Raw genomic sequence first — 19,254 nt, forward strand, 5'->3', positions numbered from 1 at the left:
AAGGAGCGGGACTCTAACCCGGAAGCTTATAAGAAATCCCGCTATGCCCTCCTCCGAACCATCAAACAGGCAAAGCGTCAATACAGGACTAAGATCGAATCGTACTACACCGTCTCCAACGCTCGTCGGATGTGGCAGTGCTTGCAAACTATTAGACTACAAAGGGAAGCACAGCTGTGAACTGCCCAGTGACCCGAGTCTACCAGACGAGCTAAATAACTTCTATGCTCACTTTGAGGCAAGAAACACTGAAACATGCATGAGAGCATGAGCTGTTCCGCACGACTGTGATCACGCTCTCCGCAGCTGATGTAAGACCTTTAAACAGGTCAACATTCACAAGGCCGCAGGGCCAGACCGATTACCAGGACGTGTACTCCTAGCATGCTCTGACCAACTGGCAAGTGTCTTCACTGACATTTTCAACCTCTCCCTGTCCGAGTCTGTAATACCAACATGTATCAAGCAGACCACCATAGTCCCTGTGCCCAAGAACACTAAGGTAACCTGCCTAAATGACTACCGACCCGTAGCACTCACGTCTGTAGCCATGAAGTGCTTTGAAAGGCTGGCCATGGCTCACACCATTATCCCAGAAACCCTAGACCCACTCCAATTTGCATACCGCCCCAACAGATCCACAGATGATGCACTCCTCACTGCCCTTTCCCACCTGGGCGAAAGGAACACCTACGTGAGAATGCTGTTCATTGACTACAGCTCAGCTTTCAACACCATAGTGCCTTCAAAGCTCATCAACAAGCTAACTACCTTGGGACTAAACACCTCGCTCTGCAACTGGATCTTGAACTTCCTGACGGGCCGCCCCCACGCGGTAAGGGTAGGTAACAACACATCCGCCACGCTGATCCTCAACACGGGGGCCCCTCAGGGATGTGTGCTCAGCCCGCTCCTGTACTCCCTGTTCACTCATGACTGCATGGCCAGGGCATGACTCCAACACCATCATCAAGTTTGCCGATGACACGACAGTGGTGAAACAGCCTATAGGGAGGTCAGAGACCTGGCCGTGTGGTGCAAGGAAAAGGACCTCTCCCTCAACGTGATCAAGATAGAGGAGATGATTGTGGACTACAGGAAAGGAGGACTGAGCACGCCCCCATTCTCATCGACAGGACTGTAGTGGATCAGGTTGAGGGCTTCAAGTTCCTTGGCGTCCACATCACCAACAAACTAACATGGTCGAAACACACCAAGACACAGTTGTGAAAAGATTCGGCATGTGTCCTCAGATCCTCAAAAGGTTCAACAGTTGCACCATCAAAAGCATCCTGACGGGTTGCATTGCTGCCTGGTATGGCAGCTGCTCGGCCTCTGACCGCAAGGCACTACGTAGGGTGGTGCGAATGGCGCAGTACATCACCGGGGCCAAGCTTCCTGCCGTCCAGGACTTCTATACCAGGCAGTGTCAGAGGAAGGCCCTAAAAATTGTCAGACTCCAGCCACCCTAGCCATAGACTGTTTTCTCTGCTACCGCACGGGAAGCAGTAACGGAGTGCTAAGTCCGAGGCTTTTAAACAGCTTCTACCCCCAAGCCATAAGACTCCTGAACATCTAGTCAAATGGCTACCAAGACTATTTGCCTTGCCCCCCCCCTTTATGCTGCTGCTACTCTCTCTGTTATCTATGCATAGTCAGTTTAATAACTCTGCCTACATGTATACTACCGTTCAAAAGTTTGGGGTCACTTAGAAATGTTCTTGTTTTTGAAAGAAAGCACATTTTGTCCATTTAAAATAACATAAAATTAGGCCAGCATCCCAGAGTCGCCTCTTCACTGTTGAGACTGGTGTTTTGCGGGTACTATTAATGAAGCTGCCAGTTGAGGACTTGTGAGGTGTCTGTTTCTCAAACTAGAGAGACTAATGTACTTGTCCTCTTGCTCAGTTTTGCACGGGGCCTCCCACTCTTTCTATTCTGGTTCGATCCAGTTTGCGCTGTTCTGTGAAGGGAGTAGTACACAGCGTTGTACGAGATCTTCAGTTTATCGGCAATTCTTCACACGGAATAGCCTTCATTTCTCAGAACAAGACTGGACTGATGAGTTTCAGAAGAAATGTCTTTGTTTCTGGCCATTTTGAGCCTGTAATCGATGCTCCAGATTTTTAGCCAGTCTAAAGAAGGCCAGTTTTATTGCTTCTTTAAAATCAGCACAGCAGTTTTCAGCTGTGCTAACATAATTGCAAAAGGGTTTTCTAACGCTCAATTAGCCTTTTTAAAATGATCAACTTGGATTAGTTAACACAACGTGCCATTGGAACACAGACGTGATGGTTGCTGATAATGGGCCTCTGTACGCTTATGTAGATATTCCAATAAAAAACTGCCGTTTCCAGCTACAATAGTCATTTACAACATTAACAATGTCTTCACTGTATTTCTGATCAATTTGATATTTTAATGGAAACAAATGTGCTTTTCTTTGGAAAAACAAGAACATTTCTAAGTGAGCCCAACTTTTGAATGGTAGTGTACATATTACCTCGACTAACCGGTACCCCCTGTATATAGCCTCGCTATTGTTATTTTACTGCTGCTCTTAAATTATCATTTTTTTTGTTATTTTCTTAACTGCATTGTTGGTTAAGGGCTTGTAAGTAAGCATTTCACTGTAAGGTCTATTTTGGCGCATGTGACAAATAACATTTGATTTGATATTGTGTTGATTTGATCAAAATTGCCACAGTAAAGGGAAACGTTGATCGTGTTAACAGGGAGAACTTTAAAGAGTTACGTCGAAGTTCAATCTCGTGCTGCTTTCCGTGGGCTGATATTTCTAATGCGCAGCAGTCCCAGGGAGCTGCGCGGCAGTGTCGGGGCTATTGCACGACTGGGCGCAGCTTAGGGGAACATTGATTATGTTGCGGAGAAAGTTCAGAATGACCTACAGTACATGTCAAAAGTTTGGACACCTACTCATTTCAAGGGCTTTTCTTTATTTGTATTTTTTTCCTACATTGTACAGTCGTGGCCAAAAGTTTTGAGAATGACACAAATATTAATTTCCACAAAGTTTGCTGCTTCAGTGTCTTCAGATATTTTTGTCAGATGTTGCTATGGAATACTGAAGTATAATTACAAGCATTTCATAAGTGTCAAAGGCTTTTATTGACAATTACATGAAGTTGATGCAAAGAGTCAATATTTGCAGTGTTGACCCATCTTTTTCCATTCCTCTGCAATCCGCCCTTTCATGCTGTCAATTAACTTCTGGGCCACATCCTGACTGATGGCAGCCCATTCTTGCATAATCAATGCTTGGCGTTTTGTCAGAATTTGTGGGTTTTTGTTTGTCCACCTGCCACTTGAGGATTGACCACAAGTTCTCAATGGGATTAAGGTCTGGGGAGTTTCCTGGCCATGGACCCAAAATATAGATGTTTTGTTCCCCGAGCCACTTAGTTATCACTTTTGCCTTATGGCAAGGTGCTCCATCATGCTGGAATAGGCATTGTTCATCACCCAACTGTTCCTGGATGGTTGGGAGAAGTTGCTCTCGGAGGATGTGTTGGTACCATTCTTTTTTCATGGCTGTGTTCTTAGGCAAAATTGTGAGTGAGCCCACTCCCTTGGCTGAGAAGCAACCCCACACATGAATGATCTCAGGATGCTTTACTGTTGGCATGACACAGGACTGATCGTAGCGCTCACCTTGTCTTCTCCGGACAAGCTTTTTTCCGGATGCCCCAAACAATCGGAAAGGGGATTCATCAGAGAAAATGACTTCACCCCAGTCCTCAGCAGTCCAATCCCTGTACCTTTTGCAGAATATCAGTGTGTCCCTGATGTTTTTTTTCTGGACAGAAGTGGCTTCTTTGCTGCCCTTCTTGACACCAGGCCATCAGTCTTCGCCTCACTGTGCTTGCAGATGCACTCACACCTACCTGCTGCCATTCCTGAGCAAGCTCTACTGGTGGTGCCCCGATCCCGCAGCTGAATCAACTTTAGGAGACAGTCCTGGCGCTTGCTGGACTTTCTTGGACGCCCTGAAGCCTTCTTCACATCAATTGAACCACTCTCCTTGAAGTTCTAGATGATCCGATAAATGGTTGATTTAGGTGCAATCTTACAGTCAGCAATATCCTTGCCTGTGAAGCCCTTTTTGTGCAAAGCAATGATGATGGCACGTGTTTCCTTGCAGATAACAATGATTGACAGAGGAAGAACAATTGTTCCAAGCACCACCCTCCTTTTGAAGCTTCCAGTCTGTTATTCAATCTCAATCAGCATGACAGAGTGATCTCCAGCCTTGTCCTCGTCAACACCCACACCTGTGTTAACGAGAGAATCACTGACATATTAGCTGGTTCTTTTGTGGCAGGGTTGAAATGCAGTGGAAATGCTTTTTGGGGGATTCAGTTCATTTGCATGGCAAAGAGGGACTTTGCAATTAATTGCAATTCATCTAATCACTCTTCATAACATTCTGGAGTATATGCAAATTGCCATCATACGAACTGAGGCAGCAGACTGTGAAAATTAATATTTGTGTCATTCTCAAAACTTTTGGCCACGACTGTAGAATAATAGTGAAGACATCAAATCTATGAAATAACACACATGGAATCATGTAGTAACCAGAAAAAGTGTTCAAAAAATCCAAATATATTTTACTTAGATTCTTCAAAGTAGACTCCCTTTGCCTTGATGACAGCTTTGCACACTTGGCATTCTCTCAACCAGCTTCACCTGGAATGCTTTTCCAACAGTGTTGAAGGATTTCCCACATGCTGAGCACTTGTTGGCTGCTTTTCCTTCAGTCTGCGGCCCAACTCATCCCAAACCATCTCAATTGGGTTGAGGTCAGTTGATTGAGGAAGCCAGGTCATCTGATGCAGCACTCCATCTTCTTGGCCAAATATCCCTTATACAGCCTGGAGGCGTGTTGGGTTATTGTCCTTTTGAAAAACAAATGATAGTATCACCAGCAAAGCACCATCACACCTCCATGCTTCACGGTGGGAACCACACATCTGGAGTTCATCCGTTCACCTACACCGCGTCTCACTAAGACACGGCGGTTGGATCCATAAATCTCCAATTTGGACTTGTTTAGATCAACAAACAATTTTCCACTGGTCTAATGTCCATTGCTCGTGTTTCTTGGCCCAAGCAAGTCTCTTCTTCTTATTGGTGTCCTTCCATAGTGGTTTCTTTGCAGCAATTCGACCATGAAGGCCTGATTTCACGCGGTCTCCTCTGAACAGTTTATATGTCTGTTACTTGGACTCTGTGTGAAGCATTTATTTGGGCTGCAATTTCTGAGGCTGGTAACTCTAGAACTCATCCTCTGCAGCAGAGGTAACTCTGGGTCTTCCTTTCCTGTAGCGATCCTCATGAGAGCTGGTTTCATCATAGCACTTGCTGGTTTTTGCAACTGCACTTGAAGAAACGTTCAAAGTTCTTGAAATTTTCCGCATTAACTGACCATGTCTTAAAGTAATGATGGACTGTCGTTTCGCTTTGCTAATTTAAACTGTTCTTGCCATTAATATTGGTCTTTTACCAAATAGGGCTATCTTCTGTATACCACCCCTACCTTGTTACAACACAACTGTTTGTCTCAAACGCAAAAATGAAAGAAATTCCATAAATTAACTTTTTAACAAGGCACACCTGTTAATTTAAATGCATTCCAGGTGATTACCTCATGAAGCTGGTTGAGAGAATGCCAAGAGTGTGCAAATCTGTCAAGGCTACTTGGAAGACTCGCAAATATAAAACACGTTTTGTTTAACACTTTTTTTTGTTACTGCATTCCATATGTGTTTTTTCATAGTTTTGATGTCTTCACTATTATTCTACAATGTAGAAAAGAGTAAAAAAAGGTAAACCCTGGAATGAGTAGGTGTCAACTTTTGACTGGTACTGTACATCGCTATACTGAGAGCATGTCAGTTTCTAAAAGGATGTATTTGGGTCTTTGCGCTTTTAATGTCCTTTGCATGCCCTGATACTGCACAACAAGAAATTAGGAAGTGAATTGCGGGAATTCTCCATTTTAAGTGTTTTACATTGCATGTTAAACAATATTTATTATTTATCCTTGATTTAACTAGGCAAGTCAGTTAACAAATTCTTATTTATAATGACGGCCTACCGGGGAACAGTGGGTTAACTGCCTTTAACCACTAGGCTATCGTTTGTGTGTGTGTGTGTGTGTGTGTGTGTGTTCCTGTCTTCAGTGAAACTGCAGAGAGGAGGGGGAACTTTGGCTGGCCTCTCCAGCCCTACCGTGTGTTTGACGTGACCGACGGTCAGGAGGTCAAGGAGGGAGCGTAAGAAATGCTCTGGATCACGGTCCTATGACTTCTCCTATTTTATTCTACTGTAGGCCTCATGTTAAAGGGATAGTTCAGTGACCTTTACATGATTTAGACATTTGGTTTCTTATCTCCACAACATTCTAGGGCACGTGTAAAAATCATTCCATGGAGGGCCGAGTGTGTTTAGTTTTTCCTTTCAATTAAGCCCTAGACGACCAGGTGTGTGGAGTTCCTTAACTAATTGGTGACCTTAATTAATCGAGTACAAAGGAGGAGCGAAAACCCAGACACTCGGCCCTCCGTGGAATGAGTTTGACACATCTGATCTTGGGCCTTCAAACTCAACTCTGGACTTTGAAGCCAGTTCCACTGCTTGTTTTCATTGTTTCCCTGTAATCAGAGACCTATTTAGACCTGGCATACCAAGTGGGTGCAATTCATGATCAGGTAGAACAGAAAACCAGCAGGCTCCGGATCTCGTAGGGTAGGAGTTGAATACACCTGGCCTAGGGACAGGGAGTGACTGCAATCCACACTTTGATTTTGTTCCAATTCCCAACCTCTTGCTGAACAATCCCTTTAATGACATGCATGACATTGCGAAAAAGTGCTTGTGACTGAATACATGTTGAATGACTGTTCGATTGCCGTCTGGCTGGTCACCAGGTCGTTCAGCAACCTGAAAGAGGTGCAGCTAGTCGTGTTCCTGCTGAGGCTGATAGCTGAGAAGCATCAGGTCAAGGTGGGGGTCATCACGCCCTACAATGCCCAGAAGGACCGCATCAGCCGCGAGTTGGCCAAGGTGGTCAACAAGAACCTCACGTGAGTCAAGTGCTGCACCATAAATGCGCATTCTCATTGGGGTTAGTAGATTGCCAGGGATATGCTCCGATGGCACGAAGGGTCCGTTCGCACTGCTGGTGTAAAAAGAAACCATTTGCCAGAAAAGGAAGCCATTTCAGTAGTTCTAGCTGGCAGAATCATTAGAGCAAAAAGAAATGGCTTCCTTTCTGCTGTAGTTTTTCCCACGCTAGCAGTGTGAAGGGACTCTAGAAAGACCAAAAGAGAAATTGTGTTCCAGGGTGGACGTTGACACTGTGGAAGGCTTCCAGGGCCGAGAGATGGACTGTGTCATTGTCTCCTGCGTCAGGGCGAGCCACGAGCAGGGTGGCATCGGGTGAGTATACAAGCTTTCCTGGTAAGGTCATGTGACCAGGCCCTATACTTGGTAATGATATAACAAATTGGATTTATGTAACGCTTTCATGCTACCAGTACTGTGCTTACCTGGGGTATGGGTATAGTTTCTGATCTGTGGTGGACTTCCCCCCCCAGATTCCTGGGGAATCGCCAGAGGTTGAATGTGACCATCACCCGGGCCAAGTTTAGCCTGTTCATTCTGGGCCATCTACGGACACTCCAGGTAATTAGCAGCTCCTCCTGTATCTGTATGGAGGCCTGTGTCTGGTTGCATTTCCTTTTCCAGCCTCATGTTGATTGTGTGTCTGTCCTAGGAAAACCAAGACTGGGGCGCGCTCATCAAGGATGCCGCTACACGAGACGTCATTATATCAACGAATGAGATGACCTTCAAGACCGACGCCAGGAAGATCTTCAAGCAGGAGCTGACCAGGAGCTTGTCTTACCCCCTCGGAGAACCAGGCCCTCCCCCTGCTGCCCCCTGTCCCACCGCTGATCCCCCCAGGCCTGCTCCCTTCCAGCTACGCCGCTCTTCTGAGCCAGCCCTGTTCGCCCAGGGCAGGGACTCCCCCCAGCAGCCCAGCTCGGCATCCCCTCCCCATGACGCTGACAGGCCCAGAGACCCCCGTCTGGTAGTCCAGGCCCCCCAGCATAGAGCAGACTGGAATCTACATGCTGAAGGAATCAGGGACCCACGAGCGGAGGGCTACAGAGACTCCCGGGTGGAAAACCTGAGAGATCTGCGAGCTGAGAGGGATCCACGAGGACGCAACAGCCCAGATCAGCGTCACTCAACTGGGTACCAAAACCAGAGATGGGCTGTCAGGGAGAGGGACAGAGAGCAACACCGTTCACCAATCACCGCGCCCTACCCAGGTGATGGAGTACACAGACCACCGAGGGACCCCAGACAGAGAGACTGTAATCGCTACAGTGCTACAACCTCCTTCAACCACCACACACACACTCACCCCCAGAAACGAGACCCAGACCCCCGATGGATCCCTCCCACCCACTCCAAGAGGGGGAAAGAGAGGACTGACCACTGACTCTGTTTGGTTTGTTTTTTATTGGTGTACTTTCTGATAAGTTCAGGGAAAGGGAACGACAGTGGAAGGACAAGAGATTACGCGGAATAGTTTGGTTGTCGAACAGTCAGTCAAAAACATCACTGTTCACCATCTCAAGCAGTAATATGATACTGTTGTATCATTTACAAGTCAATTTTATTTCTGTAATAAATCTAATCGTTTTTGTAATAAGCTGTTTAATGACTGATATGGCTTGAGTATGTGGGTTGGCCACTGGCCTCTCTGTATTAAACTGCCCTTTGTTTGGACAATGGGGGCGGAGCCTTTTGTGAAAGGGCCCTTGTATTATAACACTGGTGTGTTTCCAGTTTATTACTGAGAGATGTAACCAGGGTAATGCACTGCACTGTGCCTGTGACTTTTATTCATTTTCTTTTTTGGTTCACAATTTTATCATTTCCTAATCTCATTTCCTTACGCGCTCTGCATGTCTATAGAAATGTTCTGCGCTTCATAAAAGCGCTAAGACTAATGTCTCTGGTGCTCAATGTTTGATACCTGGTTATTTATTAGTAGTATAGCCCACTTAACAGAATGGCTGTTACCTTCACATTGAAAGTACACACTATTTCCACTTAAAGTATATATTAAGTGCAAAAGTATATCTCGTCAGCCATAGTTATTTGACTATAGGCAATTATTTTAGTTGTATTTTGCTTTTAAAGTGTCGTCCTTGTTTAGCACCAGGATGCTGGTTAACTGAGGCAAATAAGATTACATTTTGTGATTGGAATTGGCCTGGTTGTGTTACATTAAGCATCTTTATAGAATTTGTTACATGGACCCATACATAGTCTAAGTGGACTCTGGAGAATGTGGGGCAGATGGATTTCTAAATAGGGAGACATGTTGTACAGTAGTTCAATGCCATTTTATGCCCCAGAGAAGCTTTGACATCTCTGGTCACTTTCTTCTGCTGGTTTGTCTGTATGGTATTGGATGCACTTTTATTTGTTGTTGTATCACACTGTGCATTTACACAAGCTTGTTTTTACACACACAGAAAACTCTCTACCAACAAAACGTATTTTAGGTTACCTTTCTTATCGACAGAGACAAGGTTATATGAAGGTATTATTCACCGCTGTTGGACTTCAGGCCAGCTGCCTCCTCGACTGTTGCAACCAAAGTACAGGCTTCCAGTGCCTCTCAGCAACTGCAGTGAAGTATACATGGCTTTTATTTCTTCTGCGTTTCACCTGTCACGATACTGTCCAGTGTTTAGAAGGTAAAGCTTCAAATAATTTCTTCAAGTCATTTCAATGCAATATAGTTTCTGGGAGAAATATTGGCCTTGTTTATCCAAGACCTGTGCCCCAAAGGATCCACAGTGCCAGTTTAACCCAGATCAAGTATGTACATCTTAAGTTGGTAAATGAATCATTTATTTGAAATTGAACAGTTTACATTTAATTTTAATCTGCAAAATTATTGCTTTTATTTGTTTGCAATTGGTACTTGCCGATGTTCACCTGGGGCGTGTTCAGCAGGACTCATTGTTTTGGAACGTGCAAATAGGAATATGCTATGTAGAACAAACATGCTCCTCTGACATGTAGAATAAGGAATCGTGTCGGCTCTATTTGTGGAATTTCTATCTTCAACTTTCGAGAACGTTTTCGTACTGTACATGGCCTTCGTATATTATTGTTCACCAAACCAATCAGCTGTTTCCATCTCTGTAAAGTGTTAGGGAAACTAAATTGACCATGGTCAACATTGTATGCTTTGTTTTTCTGAACCACTGCTAAAATAGTGGGCAAATAAAAAGGTGCATTTTGTTTCAGGCATCTTTCACTTTACACAGGTAGACGGTACACTTCTGCTATTAGTTGGGTATTGTGTGTCTCTGTCACACACAACTCTCACCATACCACAATCCTTTCACCAGTTCTTATCGGCTTAGCTACAACTTTTCTCTAAATAAGACCATAGTTTCCATTCTCCTAATGCTTGAGTGTAGGACTGTGTGGTAGGGGAAACTGGTCCTAGATCAGTGCGGTTCAGCCAGGACAACTCCCACGCTGGTCTCTGATCTGTGCCCCATCTCCCAGAGGATCTCCCCCACACGTCTCAGTTCATCCCACTGCCCTTCATGTTAACAATGCAGACTTCCTCTGAAGCGGAGCCCATAATAGAGACGCCTTACAGACACTAGACTAGAACAGGATTTTACCACCACCTGAATGTCTTTTGTGTCTTATTATTGCATGCTGACATCCACCCACTTTTAGTATTCTTTCTAACAACGATATCTACATATACACTATATATATACAGAAGTATGTGGACACCCCTTAGTGGATTCTGCTTTTTCAGCCACACCTGTTTCTAACAAGTGTGTAAAATCCAGCACACAGCCATGCGATCTCCATTGACAAACACTGGCAGTGGAATGGCCTTACTGAAAAGCTCAGTGACTTTCAACATGGCACCGTCACAGGATGCCACCTTTCCAATGAGTCAGTTCGTCAAATTTCTGCCCTGCTGGAGCTACCATGGGCAACTGGAAGTGTTCTTATTGTAAAGTGGAAACGTCTAGGAGCAACAACGGCTCACCCTCAGTGGTAGCCACACAAGATCACAGAATGAGACCGCCGAGTGCTGAAGTGTATAAACAATCTTCTGTCCTCGATTGCAACACTCACTACCGAGTTCCAAACTGCTTCTGAAAGCAATGTCAGCACAAGAACTGTTCATCGGGAGCTTCATGAAATGGGTTTCCATGGCCGAGCAGCTGCAAACAAGCCTAAGATCACCATGCCCAATGCCAAGCGTCAGCTGGAGAGGTGTAAAGCTCACCGCCATTGGACTCTGGAGCAGTGGAAACGCGTTCTCTGGAGTGATGAATCACGCCTCACCATCTGGCAGTGCAACGGAAAAATCTGGGTTTGGCGGATTCCGGAGAACGCAACCTGCCCGAATGCATAGTGCCAACTGTAAAGTTTGGAAGAGGAATAATGGTCTGGTGCTGTTTTTCATGGTGTGGGTTAGGCCCCTTAGTTACAGTGAAGGGAAATTTTAACGCTACAGCACACACAACATTCTAACAATTCTGTGCATCTGACTTTATTGCAACAGTTTGGGTAAGACCCTTCCCTATTTCAGCATTAAAAACCCCGTGTGCACAAAGCGAGGTCCATACAGAAATGGTTTGTTGATCGGTGTGGTAGAACTTGACTGGCCTGCACAGAGCCCTGACTTCAACCCCATCGAATACCGTTGGGATGAATTGGAATGTCGACTGCGAGCCAGGCCTAATCGCCCAACATCAGTGCCTGACCTCACTAATGCTCTTGTGGCTGAATGGAAGTTTGTGGAAATATTGAATCAAATATTTCTCAGATACCGGAACTTGTAAATTCAAATAGACTTTATTACAAAGTAACAGAGCTGAGGAATTCCATGGAACAACTGGCTTTTCTTGTTACAGACCTCAGGCTTTATAGGTTTACACCTTCAAATAACACAGTCACTCCCCTCTTTGTAGATGATTAACTCCCCATGGCCTTGAGCCACCATTATCTTCTTGTCTCAATTCTTGCTTGTTAACGCCCACATCGGCTTCAGTTTAGATTATATTGGTGGCGGCGCCATAGTGTTAATCCCCAAAAAGAATACATTTATTGCTTTTAAGTGCTTTTCTAATAATACTTGATTTGTACAACCATGGGTTCTTTTACGTTTTCTGCTTACGTTCTGTTTTTATATGTCCAATGGTTAACTCTTTGTTTTTCCAGCTCTGTCCATTCACCTGAGCCTTTATTCTGCTTACACTTGTCTTATTCATTAGCCCTATGTTTTCTGTCTCAATACTTCTGGGAGGTCATTCTAGATACTGGTAAATCAAACGTAGTCAAGAATTTTTCACCTACAGTCCCTGCAGTAATGTTCCAACATCTAGTGGAAAGCCTTCCCAGAAGAATGGAGGATGTTATAACAGCAAAGGGGGGGACCGACTCCATATTAATGCCCATGGTTTTCGAATGAGATGTTCAACGACCAGGTATCCACATACTTTTGGTCATGTAGTGCATTTCAGGATGTTGTATATCCCTGGAAATCATCAGAATTCTTGTAAACATTAACAGTTTTGAAAACAGTTGTCTAAACAGAGTGGTCTATCGGCACAACTTACCCCGGGTATGGGGTAAGTTTAGCATTGATCCGCCTTGGGGTAAGCGTGTGATGATGTTCTGTGACATTGGGGCATGGTGCTGATAGGTCAAAGTTGACTCCAGAGCGACTTAGAGTAGTGAATGCATACATTTCATACATTTTTTGTTCTGTGCGGGGCCAGCCTCTCTTTCACACAGGTACATGTTAGTTCTTTTTTTTTTTTTGTCATTGTGCCTCTTCAGTGTCATTCTATTTTGTCTATTTTATCCCTTGCTGCTGCTCAAGGGGACATATTCTCTTATGTTACTTCATTGGCTGCTCTCTCAAGAACCACAAGGGTGGCTAAACCGCTGCTTTTTTACTTTTGATGTAATGATGCCACGAAAAATATGATAATCCTGGTTGAGAATGAAACGACTGAACAAATGAACAACGAAACAGCACAGCAAGTAAGTGACATCGGTTTTACTTTTTGTTAAGTGTGTGTTTCAACTATTTAACTACTAGAATGCTTAAACGGACTCAAATTTTTTAAATTGGTTATCGGTGAAGTTTTTTGGCAAGGAAAATATCGGATATCGGTACAGGCCAAAAATGTCATATCGGTGCATCCAAAAACTGACCAAATGTAATCATTATTGGCCATTGGCTCAACTTACCCCAAGGCAAACATTCTGACTATATTAGCCCACACAGCTACAAGGATGCACTTTTATGCTAGGTTTAGCACCTCATTTTGTAGCTTGTAGAGAACCCAACTGATGAACAAAACAATCGTAAAACTATCTACTTTGGTTTAGACACAAGCATCATGAAACACATTCATCTGACTTTGTGACAATCTATTTTTTATTTTACCTAACTTGCTTACCATTTTTTCCATGTGGATGTTTCCTTCACAGTCCCTATGAAATGATGACCTCTTTCTAGATATTTGGTCACATGATTCATTTTGTGTACGGTTTCCTAGAAACTTACCCCACTCCCCTACCAATAAATGAGGTAATCTTTTTTGACTTTTCAGCAACCTAGACACTTCCACTCTGGAATAGACAACTGCCAGTTTTGGTTGGTAGTGACACATTTTGTTCTCTTGAAAGAATGTACAAGTAAAAGCAAATAACAGACACATTGACTGTAAAGTTTACAGTGTAATAACATTTTATCAGTGTGACCCTCCCACCCCCACTCATGTCTAACTTTCGCCCCCCTGACCCATTTTCAGAATAAGTAGATAGCTCACACCCCCTCACACATGCGCCCGCATACACAGGGAAGCTGCATTTGCATGTACTCACAATGCGCGCATACACCAACACATCCTCTGTCTGGGGTACACACCAACGCATCCTCTGTATGTGGTACACACCAACGCATCCTCTGTATGGGGAACACACCAATGCATCCTCTGTCTGGGGTACACACCAACGCATCCTCTGTATGGGGTACACACCAACGCATCCTCTGTATGGGGTACACACCAACGCATCCTCTGTCTGGGGTACACACCAACGCATCCTCTGTATGGGGTACACACCAACGCATCCTCTGTATGGGGTACACAACAACGCATCCTCTGTATGGGGTACACAACAACGCATCCTCTGTATGGGGTACACAACAACGCATCCTCTGTATGGGGTACACAACAACGCATCCTCTGTATGGGGTACACACCAACGCATCCTCTGTATGGGGTACACACCAACGCATCCTCTGTATGGGGTACACACCAACGCATCCTCTGTATGGGGTACACAGCAACGCATCCTCTGTATGGGGTACACACCAACGCATCCTCTGTCTGGGGTGGGTGGTGTCATGTCTTTGGCATCATTAAAGTGAAGACTTATTTTATCAAATCAATTCTCTGTAATTATTTTTACGTGATTAAACTAATCATATAAATGTAATTAACTAGGAAGTTGGGGCACCAAGGAAAATCTTCAGATTACAAAGTTAGGATTTTCCTAATTTAACTCTTCAGATATTAAAATATCTGATCAATTAGTCTTCTTATTAATGAATTATTCTTTACCTCACGTTAGTCTCATTCCAAACATCGTAAATTGTTGGTTATCTGCACAAAGACAGCCTTAACTATGAATCATCCATACAGCAATTGTCTTAATCATTTATTTACAAACTAACTAAATAATCACAGCAATGCATAAACAAACAACAGTTATGCTTCCAAGGAAATGATAGGGGAGGTTCCCTAGTGGGTGGACAAAGGGAAGTGAGTGTGGACTGAAGAGGGCGGGTTAAGACAAAAGGAGTCACTACACAGTTGACAATTATATTAATTGAAATGCTAATCCTTTGCACATGAACTCTCACTCAATCGGGAGTAATTGGAATCAATGTATATTTACACCCACTATGTCGTCGTGATCTCTGTTGGAATTTTCCATCTGTCTGTTAGAGAGTTATCCGAGCGTCTCTCTCTCTGCTTCCTTGAAGATGAAAGTCTTTCGTGGTGAGAATGGATACTTCAGAGTACCATTCAGAAATGTTCTCATAGGATAGATGTTTCGGCGGTTGTTGGTCTTCGCATCCCAGGTTGACATAATTTATAGCTGCAGACTAGTAATTAGTATCTAAGATTTGCTCTTATTCTGTAGGGATCGATAGCCTCAGAGTTTAACCATTTCCAGCCGTGTAGCCAATGCTCCACGTGGTATGGTTAGGAATTCAATAATTCACAGCTGACGCTGTGGGTTTGCTTAGTCTAAACTCAAACCTTTGCCCCCTCAGCTGACCGAGGTACGCGTGGTCTCAAGGATTTCCTCAGGAGGGGGTTTTATTCGTAACGATAGAAAAGGCGGGTCTATGACGCCAGATCATGTCTGTGCTCATGGGGGTGGGCCAATGACTTGGTTAAGCTTTAAAGGGAATACAATTCTCTCTCATTAAAGGTTTAACATCACCTTTACATAATTTCACAAATAGTTTTATCTTTACTCATTCATTTTATACAAGAATTAGATGCTAACCCCAAAATTCAGAAATGTACATATTCAGAGATTTAGTTATGTGTGTTTCCTGTCCTCTCTGAGGTCACCAAATGAAACACACTCGTCATACCCATCCCTTAACTGCTCACAGACCATTCCCACCTTCTCACAAGTGGACGTTTTGTATCTACCCCATTTTGGAGATTTAGGAGTTTGCCATGTGAAATCTCTATGTGTCTCTCTTTCTGCATGGCCAGGGGGAGAGAGTCTCCGCCAGGAATTTACAGAGAGAGAGAGAGAGAGAGAGAGAAAAAAAGCCACTAGCTATACCTAAGAAGGGCCACGTCATGACAGTGGGCACTTAGGGACACTGCTGTTACACCAGCTGATCTAACACAACATAGAGCATAAATGCATTTAATCTCAGTTACCCACGCTGCCTTGGGGGAAAGAGCGCTTCACCGTCCTACTGGTATTAATCTCTATCAGCTCGTCAGCTCAACTCGTACTGTCTGAAACAAACACACACACAGACACGCACAGGGAACTGTGGTTAGATCTGCAAGAGTGTGTGTAGGTATTGCGACTGTGCACGTGGGAGTGTGTTTGTGCGTGTGTGTGCATGTGTGCACGTGTGTGTGTGTTCAGGGGACGGCTTAGCAGAGCAGGACAGTGATGGAGCTTTCAAATCATCTGCTCTGGTCACAGGCAGCAGTTTGACACTGTTCACCCTCTAGAGCTCCCTGACTCCCAACACTAAAACTGCAGGCTGCCTCCCTACAGAATCATGTTCACAGTGCCTGTCAGCCTGCCATTCCAGCCACCAAAACTCCTTGACATAAATCATACAAGTGTAATACAGCATATTAGGAAGTCGTGACATTTGATGACTTCCTAATATAGATGCTGTAGATTTGGAGATTACCAAAAGTCTGTGCACAGTCCACCTAGTGTTTAACGTGAAGGAGGAAGTGAAATTATGCATTGTCAAATATTCAGCAAATTGTGAATATGGACCCAGTTAAGTACAAATTCTTATTTACAATAATAGCCTACCCCGTCCAAACCCGGACGACGCTAGGCCAATTGTGTGCCGCCCTATGGGACTCCCAATCACAGCTGGATGTGATACAGTTTGGAATCGAACCAGGGACTGTAACGACGCCTCTTGCACTGAGATGTTGTGCCTAAGACTGCTGTGCCACTCGGGACCCGTGGTCTTCCCAGCTTGATGTGACATTTGTTTGTACGTTAGTCACACACAATATCTCAGATAGCACTGGCCCAATTTTGACAAAACTTGGGGGAATGATGCGTCTTGCCATAGAGATCCAGCATTTACAAAATAACACTGATTGGCCAGATGGTGGTGCTATAACTACAGATTGAAAATGCTCACTGAAAGGTCACACCACAGATAGAACAATGAGAGTTTAAAAAAATATATTTGGTCACGCCTCTCCCCCTGTTTGACCTAAAGTCATGAAATTCGGTACATAGGTACCTCTCCTCAAAAGGAACAACTTTGCTTCAGATAAGGTCCACCATGGATTTTCCTCCATTTTGAATTGTGAAAAACACTTGAAATGCTACTTGTTTGGCACGAAATGACCGATCTGCTCAAAACTTGTGGCATCTATGGACAAAGGTCTCTCAACCCAATATTTTCCAGACTAATACCTAAAACCACATGGTCCCTATTTACTAATAAACATTCATGTGGGAGTGGTCTGACTAATGCATTTATAGTGCATTTGGAAAGTATTTAGAACCCTTGACTATTTCAAAATTTTGTTACACTACAGCCTAATTCTAAAATGAATGAAATAGTTTTATCACCCTCATCAATCTACATACAATACCCCATAATGACAAAGCAAAAACAGGTTTAGACATTTTTGCAAATGTATCACTTTTTGTTGTTGCAATATCACATTTACATACAGTACCAGTCAAAAGTTTTGACACACCTACTCATTCAAGGGTTTTTATTTATTTTTACTATTTTCTACATTGCGGAATAATAGTGGAGACATCAATACTATGAAATAACACATATGGAATCATGTAGCGTTAAATGAAAATATATTTTATATTTGAGATTCTTCAAAGTAGCCACCCTTTGCCTTGATAACAGCTTTGCTCACTCTTGGCATACTCTCAACCAGCTTCATGAGGTAGTCACCTGGAATGCATTTCAATTAACAGGTGTGCCTTGTTAAAAGTTAATTTGAGGAATTTATTTCCTTCTTAGTGTGTTTGAGCCAATCAGTTGTGTTGTGACAAGGTAGGGGTGGTATACAGAAGATAGCCCTATTTGGTAAAAGACCAACTCCATATTATGGCAAGAACAGCTCAAAATAAGCAAAGCGAAATGACAGTCCATCATTACTTTAAGACATGAAGGTCAGTCAACCCGGAAAATGTAAAGAACTTTGAAAGTTTCTTCAAGTGCAGTTGCAAAAACCAGTAAGTGCTATGATGAAACTAGCTCTCATGAGGACCGCCGAAGGAAAGGAACACCCAGAGTTAACTCTGCTGCAGAGGATAAGTTAATTAGAGTTACCAGCCTCAGAAATTGCAGCCCGAATAAATGCTACAGAGTTCAAGTAACAGACACATCTCAACATCAACTGTTCAGAGGAAACTTCGTGAATCAGGCCTTCATGGTCAAATTGCTGCAAAGAAACCACTACGGAAGCACACCAATAAGAAGAAGATTTGCTTGGGTCAAGAAGCATGAGCAATAGACATTAGACTGGTGGAAATCTGTCCTTTGGTCTGATGAGTCCAAATATGAGATTGATGGTTCCAACCATCGTGTCTTTCTGAGACACAGAGTAGGTGAACAGATGTGTGGTTCCCACCGTGAAGCATGGAGGAGGAAGTGTGATGGTGTGGGGGTGCCTTGCTGGTGACATAGTCTGTGATTTATTTAGATTTCAAGGCACACTTAACCAGCATGGCTACCACAGCATTCTGAAGCAATACGCCATCCCAACTGGTTTGCGCTTAGTGGGACTATCATTTGTTTTTCAGCAGTACAAAGACCCAAAACAAACCTCCAGGCTGTGTAAGGGCTATTTGACCAAGAAGGAGAGTGATGGTGCTGCATTAGACGACCTGGCCTCCACAATCACCCGACCTCGACCCAATTGAGAAGGTTTGGGATGAGTTGGACTGCAGAGTGAAGGAAAAGCAGTCAACAAGTGCTCAGAATATTATGTGGGATCTCCTTCAAGACTGTTGGAAAAGCATTCCTCATGAAGCTGGTTGAGAGAATGCCAAGTGTGTGCAAAGCTGTCATGAAGGCAAAGGGTGGCAACTTTGAAGAATCTAAAATATATTTTGATGTTTTTTTGGTTACTACATGATACCATATGTGTTATTTTATAGTTTTGATGTCTTCACTATTATTCTACAATGAAGAATATTAAAAATAAAGAAAAACCCTTGAATGAGTATGTGTGTCCAAATTCTTGACTGATACTGTAAGTGTTCAGGCCCTTTACTTTGTTGAAGCACTGTTGGCAGTGATTAAAGCCTTGAGTCTTCTTGGGGGGACTTAAGAAAATCACAGACTACAAAAGGAAAACCAGC

General features: G+C 43.7%; 1 protein-coding gene across 1 annotated transcript in view; it reads left to right on the forward strand.

Moving 5' to 3' along the window:
* setx (senataxin) overlaps positions 1 to 10,359 on the forward strand; it is a 68,823-nt gene extending 58,464 nt beyond the window's left edge. Inside the window, 5 exon segments of the mRNA XM_045693042.1 lie at positions 6,207 to 6,299; positions 6,954 to 7,109; positions 7,369 to 7,464; positions 7,623 to 7,710; positions 7,802 to 10,359. Of these exon segments, the coding sequence (XP_045548998.1) occupies positions 6,207 to 6,299; positions 6,954 to 7,109; positions 7,369 to 7,464; positions 7,623 to 7,710; positions 7,802 to 8,536 (1,168 nt within the window). The 3' untranslated portion in view covers positions 8,537 to 10,359.
* Positions 10,360 to 19,254: the final 8,895 nt, after the last annotated feature.

Source organism: Salmo salar, chromosome ssa01, assembly GCF_905237065.1.
Source record: "Salmo salar chromosome ssa01, Ssal_v3.1, whole genome shotgun sequence".
Taxonomy (NCBI): Eukaryota; Metazoa; Chordata; class Actinopteri; order Salmoniformes; family Salmonidae; genus Salmo; species Salmo salar.